The sequence below is a fragment of the Helobdella robusta genome (genome assembly GCF_000326865.2).
Source record: "Helobdella robusta unplaced genomic scaffold HELROscaffold_2, whole genome shotgun sequence".
Lineage (NCBI taxonomy): Eukaryota > Metazoa > Annelida > Clitellata > Rhynchobdellida > Glossiphoniidae > Helobdella > Helobdella robusta.
This window is the reverse complement of record NW_008704083.1, coordinates 4812068-4821689: the sequence shown is the minus strand read 5'-3', so window position 1 is coordinate 4821689 and position 9622 is coordinate 4812068. Positions and strand designations below refer to the sequence as shown.

Sequence of the window (9622 nt, the reverse complement as noted above, 5' to 3'; positions counted from 1 at the left end):
ATTTGTAATTACTATACAATTCATCACTATACAATCATTATCCACCCATTCATTCATTCGTAATTACTGTTTTAAAATTACCGCAAGACAAACGAACGTACTTGTAATATAGAAAAAAATATCCAAAGTAAAAAATACTGAAAAAAAGTTTTTAAAAATACAAAAACTTCAAGGTGACGAAAACTTCTAAACAAAAACCACTAAAAGTTAAAAACGAAGAAGAGAGAAGAGGAAACCAACTTGATGATGTAGAAGGAGGCCCAGAACTCAAGAACGAGGAAGGGGAGACCCAGGTATGACACCGCCAGTCGACTTGCCAAAAAGGTTACAACGTCGTAAATGAATTTCAATGTAGGGCTAGTTTGAAAATGTGGTCTAACGACTTTTCTCATCTGAAACAAAAAGATGAAAAATTTCACGGTAATTGTATAGATTAACATAAATATTTTGATAGCTAGTGATGGAAAAAATAACTAAAATTAAATTACACCGAAAAACGAAAAAGAAATTATTGACAAATGAAAATGGAAAAAAAAAGAATATCAAACCAATCTGGCTGTGCTTATGAAGAGTCCTCCAGTGATGAATGTGATGTAGTAGCCCGGATAGAAACCATGCCAGAGAGCACTAAACAGGAAGACAGGTACGATGCTGTGCAGTCGATCATATATTATGTACCTCAACCAGCAGGCTGTTGAAATGTTCCAATTGTCAATCAGAACTTTCAAACTGGTGGAGAACTTGATAAGATGGAGATAAAATTGGTATGAAATTTTTTGAATACTTTCGCAGATTAAATTTTGATAACGAGAGCTATCTACGTTTATGCGCGCTATTTCACAAAATATTTGTGAAATCTATTTCATATTCATTAATTTTTTCGACAATTCGTTAATTTTTTCGTTAATTATTAACAACAACCATTGAAATCAGATATCAGAGCTAAAAATACATGACTTTTCACACAAGAATTTCATTACCTTGTCACACAACAACAAAAATAATGAATAACGAAGACTTTGATTTCAAACAACACGTGAATGTTCGAAAGTGCATCCCGCTGAATTATTAGTGCCTTTGAATGACATGTGAGGTCATATCATAATCATGACATTTGTCATCAGATTGACAAGAACCACACACGCGCGCGCACACACACACACACACACACACACACACATATTTTACGGAAATAACCACACTGAACAAACTTACAACACACAAACAACAAACAGCCTATTTCCAGGTACATCAAGTAACAACACCCAGCATACCTCAACTTTGAGAACATCAACATTTGCAATCAGGTCCCATCTACTGTTTCCATGCTCATCAACTCCATTGTATCCCAAACCAGCATTCAAGTTACTTGCCTCACCTGTAATGCAATGGCATGATGATTTACATAGTTTAAATGATTAATAAACATACATATATTATTTTAATGATTAACAAGATCTCTTTATCAACATTATGACAAAATGCGGAACTCTTTTGTTATAATTATGAAATGGAATAATTTATTTCTCTCATGTTTTAAGCTTGTGATTGATTGAGTTCATTTCTACGTGCTAATAAACATTTTATTGCACGACATAGATTGGAGCCAGTAATAAACCACATACGTAAAACAAACTGCATTCTACAATTTAAAATATTACAGTCAAGTTCCTTCCTACGTTTCAACCGAGTCACTCTAACTAAATCACTTAACAAACCAGCATATGACATAGCACTGTACTGTTTTATCCAGTTCAAGTCAACAAAAGTTATTTATTATCAACTAACTATACTCAAACACTTGAAGCATTTCATTCTACTGGTTAAAAAAGATACATGAGTAATGTTTGAAAGTCGAAAACAAAAATATCTGAATAATCCTCAAAATCTTAACCAAACTAATTCAACCACAGCTTGTGCTTTCAGTTTCAGATGGATTTTTAGCAAAAACGTATCAAAGATTACTCAGAATATGTTTATTTATCTTACGAATTAAAACTAAAATATGAACACGTAAATATCATAGGTAGGTAGACAAAAAGTAATATGAATACATAGGGAAAAATTCATTGCCACCTGTAACATATTTCACTTGCAATAATGAAAATTTTTATACATTTACTTTTGTAGCTTCATTTGCAAGCAAAAAAACTTAATATTGTAGAAAGTTTCGTACAAATTCTATACAATTGTAATTTCTGCTATGTTAACGAGAAAGCATGCCTTGAAGAAAGAAATGATTGTGTTTGAATATGTTAAATATTCTCCTTTTGTAAGGTTAGATAAAAAAATCTATGTATGCATTGTACGAGATGGACTTCAACACAACTTTGAAAAAATGTCATAAAATTTGTTTTGAAACAATTAGTGCTGATAATGCTAAGTCATCTTATATCACAAAAACTTCATGAAAGCTTTTTATCACTGAACAATTCTACATTTGTTTAAACATCACATCAATCACATCAATGAAAATCATGTTTTTATCAAAACAATGTTTATTCAAACAAAAACCTTTGCTTATTTATCAGCGTCTTAGTAGAACGTTAGTTCAAAAATCTTTTGCATAAAGAACAAAAAATATAATACAAAATCTGTATGAGATGTCATAATAGAAAGCAGAAGTAGCAAATAAAAGAAAATAAGAAAACTACAATAACAACAACAACACACGTTTAGACGACATTTTCCCCGAGATCGGGAGTTGCCGTTTGGCTACCTATGATGAAACCGAAATAACCCTCGACGCCATCCACATCTGTCACTCGCCTCAGTTTCACGCAACCCCGCTTTCACCCTGTCCTTCTACTACAATAGCAAGTTGTATAAAATGATGGGGGTATTAATCTCCAAACATTCGGTGCAAGGGTACATACAAAAAAGTAATCTATCTGTCTGTGCTGATGAAATAATTTCAAATGCAAAATAAGCAGGGAATGGTACAATTGAAAAACATTGCACTTGCAAAAATAAAATTTAAGAGTAACTGGAAACTGAAGTAGTATTCGTTGAGTACTGTTTGTTTGTAATGCTAAGAGTAGACAAAATAGCATTATTAAAAACGAGTACCAAAACAAGTTTAGCACCGTGAACATAAAACATAAATATTAAGTGAAAGCAAACAAACCAAGCTTCCATGCAAAATAGTACTTTTGCCTCTGGAGGGCTGTGAAGAGAACAATGAGGAAGACCTTGTAGAAGAAATTGTAAGTGGCATACTCGGGACCTGTCGGTGGTTAGTAGTATCTTTGAATTCTGCATTTCAAATATCATTCTCTAAAAAAGAGGTTCATCAAATAAGTTGTCATAATTTGTAAGCTAAATTTCGGTGGCATCAGAATATTTTGAACCGCAAAACATACATACTTGTGACCAAGCTGATTGGAACGAGGGGCAACAATATAATTGTTGAAGCACCGAAGAGACCAGCTAGCAACAACTTTCTTCTTATCACAGGCTGAAATAATATTATCAATATTTGATATTTACTCATTCATTAAACAAGATTAATAACGCAAACATCAAACAGTTAGTTCACTTTATAATTTTGAGTCATAACCAATTGGAAAGTTACAGCACAAAAGATAAAATATTTGAATATAAAAAGTTGTAATATTTGTATATAAAAAGTTGAAACATTTGCATACATTTGGCTGCACATTCAAAACGTTTTGACTTTTTACCTTTTAATTTATTCACTGAAATTACAACAGTGACATAATTCTAATAGCATAAACTTTGCAACAATCCAGTTTTACATAGGACCTTCAAACCACATTTTGCAACTGTATGATAATTCAACGCAAGCAATCATGGATACATTTATATAGAGCAAACGTCATCACAACTGTATTATTTAAATGGCTTAATTCCAAGTTATTACACTCTGACTTAAAATAACTCCAATCATTTAATTTTGTTTGACTTTTTAAAAGACAATGAGTAATTTGAGTGAGGCGCCAGGTACAGGTGTTTAAAAATCAATTCAATATTTAGTAGATTTTAATTGCCAAAACATGATACAAAAATGAACCAAATGTATTGCAGTAGCCTATGTATTTACTGAAAAAATGAGTGAAATTCAAGATAAAGTATTTTAGGCAGCTTTTATACAGCTTCTCAATAGCAAATTCACAAACTCTGCCCGTAAAAGGGCTGCATTATACGAAATTTATAAAAAAAATTAACCACGCAGATGTAAGCCACAAACAGGTGCATCAGAATTCAAAAAAACAAAAATCTACCCACATAAATGCATGAGTTAATATTGGACACGATCAAATGTACAACAATAGTAGGTACACAAGTTTGATGAAAGCATAAGGTTGAGGAATAAAAACTAACTACTGGGGGGAATTTAAACACAGCACCATGCGGGTCAACCATTTATTACTTTCCTTTCATGATTAAGGGAAAGTAAATATGAATGAATAGAAATAACAAATGAAGTAATTATAAATGTAACCAGCATGGCGTGAATCAATGTCACAAAAAAAATGTTTTAAAATATAAAAAATTAAAAAGTAAAAAAGAATATGACGAATAAAATTATCAATATCAGATAAAAAGTTAAAATGAATAAAAAATAGTCAACCATGGGAGATGGCCTAGTAGGAAGATGGTTCTGCAGATTGTGATTATTCTTCTTTTCACTACCATCAAACATTTTAAAGCCATTTTTAGCTACCACAATTTTATCATTATGACGATTGTCATCAGATTTATGAGCAGTTGATGTTGTTGTTACATTTCCGTTTTGTTGTTTTAGTTGTGCTTTTGAATCATAATCTGTACCCTCAATGAATTTGATGTAATCTGAGTAGAAACAGACTGGCCCACACATTACGCCATGGAAGGTGAACATGAAACTCAAAAATTCAAGAACACTTGGAAATTTGCTGGAAAATGAAGAAATAATTTTATTGGCAAAAAATGACAGATTTAAGCCACAAAAACTAATTTAACTACAAAACCTAATATAAAAAACCTAACCAGCACAAAATTTTATGACCAATGAACGCTCTATATGAAATTCTAAGATTGACATAGTTGTTACTCAAGCAATCAGAAACAGATTTTTAGAATTTATTAATTTACTCTTAAATAAATAAATAAATAAATAAAATAAAAAATTAAACCAACTGGACGACTTTTGATTTCAAGTTGTCGACCATCTTGACATCCTTCTTCAACTTCTCAGCATCAGCCAGTCCAAACGCCAAACTACTTAAGCGCTGAGTACTCAACATCAGTGGCCTGATCAGTTCAAGTTTTTAATTCTCAACTTCTTATTGCTAAACTCGGTAAAAACACTTATGGAGTACCAAACTTTTAAAAACTGGTAAAATGACTAGTAGCTAAAAAATGTCATTAGAATATTATGAAAAATTTTTTGTTCCATTCATGCATCTAAAGTTAGTTATTTAACACCAACCCAGTTATATCAAGAGTGAAGCCTCCGTAGTCATAGATCATTCGGTAGATGTGCGTGATGCACAGGTAGCTGACAGCGGACCCCAGAACTATTTTCTCCATCGGGCCATATTTGAAAACTTTCATCACCACCCAACAGATGAATGTTTGGAGTACAACATGCATGAGACCTCTGGGCAGTTATACAAATAAATTCATTAATAATTCATCCCAGAAATTAAACAAACTGATCAATAAATAATTTAAATCAGGCACAGAAACACACGTGCACATGGACAGCAGATGCACACAAACATATAAAAATAAACACTAAGTGTGCATATATTATATTCTAAAAATGCTAATTTTGAAAAAAAAACCATCTACTGCATGTAAGTTGCTTCATTAAATATTCTTATTTGTTAATATTACTTCAATGAAATGATTGAAAGTAAAAGGATCAATATCAATATTTAAATTTAAATGCAAATAATGACAAGAAAAAGCATATGGGGAGATAAAGGTAAGAGAAAATTAAAATATTAACAACTGAAAAATTTACATCTCTGAGTGTGAAAAAGATTTCAAAATTGAGCAAAAATGGTTGGATTGATGTAGATTTTTCATGGAATGGATGAAACATTTTAATCAGCAACAAAAAAAACGACGGTGCGGCCCTGCTTATATTGAATGGGCATGCTTCACATTTTAGTATAGAATGCTTGAAATATACACAAGAATAAAAAATTGTCCTCTTATGCCTACCAGGTCATTGTACTCATTTTCTGCAGCCTCTTGATAGAACAGTTTATAAATCATTGAAAAGTAATTGGAACATTTTTTGTTCAAAATTTACCCGTTTGCATTCAGGAGTTATCATTAAACGTTAAAATTTTTGTGAACTATTTTATAGAGTCATATATGGCCAGTGCGACGATGAAAAATGCAATTAGTGGATTTATAGCAACTGGCTATGGCCTTTCAATCCTTGATTAGTGCCTTCGAAAGCTTTCTATTTATCCATAACATCCAATCAATCAAATATTCTTGACGTCGATGAAACTCAACCAAGCACATCTGCTGAAAGTTTTGATAACACTTTAATTGATTTGGATAAGCTTGATGTCACAAAACATCAAGCTTATTAGTCATGGATTTCACTAGTTCACTCATGGATTGTCTGCCACACATATTTCCATTCATTTACCAATAATAATTGAATTTAAGCATAACGCATAAAATGTTTCAGATATTTCTTTAAAATACATATGGGTTTAGTAATAAATCAAAAAAAGCCTACTAGCTGTTGCCATTGTCTAATTATATTTATAATACTATTTATATATTTATATGTTTATTATCACCATAATGACACGAGTATAAAATTAAGATAGTTGCAATATATTTCCACTGCAGTTGGGCTCTAGCAATGCTGTTGAATGATACAAATCTCATTCTGGGAGGGAGTCTATCCATCAAAAAAATAAAATGTTGAGAAGCTTATATGAGTATGCTACAAACAACGGTAACAAGTTGTAAACATTCCTTTGGGAAAAAATTCTATTGTTTTAAATTGGGAAAAATAAGTAAGTAGTTATGCAGTGTTTGAGGATAAGAAAAAATAAAACACACACACACGCGCGCACACACAAACAAATAAGCTTGTGTGTGTCTGTGCGTGTGTGCGCGCGCGTGTGTGACTAAACATCGTAAACATAAGCTACAATTATGCATTAAAACATTTTTCAATTATGTTAATTTTAATTCCAAGAAAGAATGAAATGACATTAGTTATACTGTTCTGAGGTATATAATAATATAAACTCTCACTTGTAAACATTTATTATATAAGCCTGGATGAATAGATTATCAGTAAAGAACGAATTGTATTTAACCTTCAAGTAATGTTTAATCAAAAATCTCCATATTTAAAATTTTAAAAGAATTCATATTTTGGCGTGCAACAAATACCAAAGAAAATTACATTAACTAAAATACACGAGCAATGACACAGCACATTAAATTGATTTCCAGCAATATTTTAATTATTCTTATAATTATAGAAAAGGCAATAGCTAAAAATTATTTTTTCAACCGTTTGAAATATTTATGATTCTAAAACAAGAATAATTACTGCATTTTTGTTCTCCTTAATCATACTTATTAAAATGTGAAAGATGGCACACTATGGAAAATCAACATATTTTTGTTCTCTATTAAACTGCTCAGACAAGCATAGAAGAAAGGTGCTTGTAAATTACTCTTTTTTTTACTTATAATCAAACTTTTGTGCCAAAAAGCTGTAATACCTACTGAACATGACGTATGTGCCCCACCAGACTGCACCGCACCAGATCGCACCACACCAGTTTTAAACGGATATTATACAAACCAGGTAGTAAGAATAACATGAGACTTGGCAATTTCATCCTCTGAGCTACTTACTAACTAATTATGATATGATATATTTAGTAGGTTAAGGCATACAATAATAAAATACCTCATTTAAATCAACACAACCTTTTTTATTTTATACTTGATTCTTTATGAGAATAAGTTACACGTGCAAGATATAAAAAGTTAAAAATAGGTTAAAGTTAAAAATTAAAAAGTTAAAGGTCAAGGTTAAAAATAGATACAACAAATATGTGGACGTTATTAACTTGGATTATTAATGGTGACATTAATTTCAACAAACATCAAAAAATTATTACCTTCCAAAGCAAAAATATAGAAGAGTGAACCCAATCACACATTCGGTTATATGTCGAACTCTAGGACCAACTCGCTCAACATTTAGTTGAGTTCTAAAGAAGTATGCCACCACCAAGATAAAAAACTGACAAACTAAAAAGTTTACCTGACAGAATAAAAAATATATTATCTATAATTTGTAAATAAGTATTAGTATATTTATCATTAAATTATGCATAATTAATATGAAACACATTGGATAATCTTTTAGCTGTAATTATTAGAAATTCATTTCATATATAAATATAATAAACTTATACTATCAAAAATAAATATAATTATAAATAAAGATAATCATAATTTCAATTTTATATTAGTTTCTTTTTTCACATGTTTTTATTTGAGTTTAGCTTGAAAAATTAAATCTTCAAATTTATTTTTAAAAATCTCTCATACAAATTCTATTCTACATATAATATATAAATTATTAATTATATTACATTTTAATATAATATAATAATTATAATATTTGACCTTTTATTTTAATTTTGTACAGCAGTTCTTAGGTTAGTTAATAAAAATAAATTTAGATTTTGAGAGCTTCTTTTTACATTTTTAATCTTTTAAATTAAAAGTTTAAATTTTTATTTCATTGGTAAGGTAAGGTAAAATAAGGCATTACAACCATAACCGTAAGGTAAGGTAAGCGTAAGGTAAGGTAAGACAAGGCAAGCATCATTTTCACTTCATTTCATTTCACACACACACAACCTTACTTTTTGTATACTTATTAAATTTAATTCCTATTTAAATAATTAAACTTTGTTTATTTACCCACATTATGACCATTATATATAACTATAAATACCATGCCAACAACCAACCTGATCAATTGGAAGGCCAGATACGGTTGTTAGGAAAGAGAAAAATCTCGATCCATCATAAAAGTCATTGAAATTTTCTTTATTCATTTTTATGACGAAAAAAAATATAAAAATCAATAAGTCCGGATAACAACTTCAGTTTTCTTCTTTTTTCGGTCAAAAATTCATGGCGATTTTGTTATTTTGTCAACTATATGTCAAATGCAATGCATACAATACAATACATCCACAACGCATTTACTTTTAAAAATAAATATCGAACGATGATTACCTATTGGGCCGTCGTCACATAAACAGTTTTGCCGTCATTTAGCAACGGCAATGCATGAGATGAAAATGTTAACCTTGTCGTCTTTTTTGGCGTGAGCACTGGAACAAGAAAAATTTCATCATTCTTCCAGACACAAATAATAATGCTTACTTTCGATAGTTAATTTATTTATGGATTTGTTCTTTTTTGTATTCATCTTTTATAATTCAGCTGTCAAATGCACAGCTACTTACACGCTATTCTTAAATTTTAATTAAACTTTCGTGTCACAGAGGCTGTACATCCACACTACACGACGCATCATTCGCGTAGGAGTCTTTTAGTTTCAGACAAAACAATATTTGAACCATGCAACCGCTCA

At 30.6% G+C, this 9622-nt stretch overlaps 1 protein-coding gene across 1 annotated transcript; it reads right to left on the bottom strand.

Annotated features, from left to right (window-relative positions):
* Positions 1-260: 260 nt before the first annotated feature.
* HELRODRAFT_120427 (hypothetical protein) lies at positions 261-9068 on the bottom strand (the record flags this gene model as incomplete). Its single annotated transcript, XM_009017370.1, has 11 exons — positions 261-392; positions 549-740; positions 1275-1378; positions 3128-3226; positions 3367-3457; positions 4595-4624; positions 4748-4898; positions 5143-5256; positions 5435-5605; positions 8127-8272; positions 8991-9068. Coding segments are annotated over 11 exons (1308 nt in total), but the record flags the coding sequence as incomplete, so codon positions are not given.
* Positions 9069-9622: the final 554 nt, after the last annotated feature.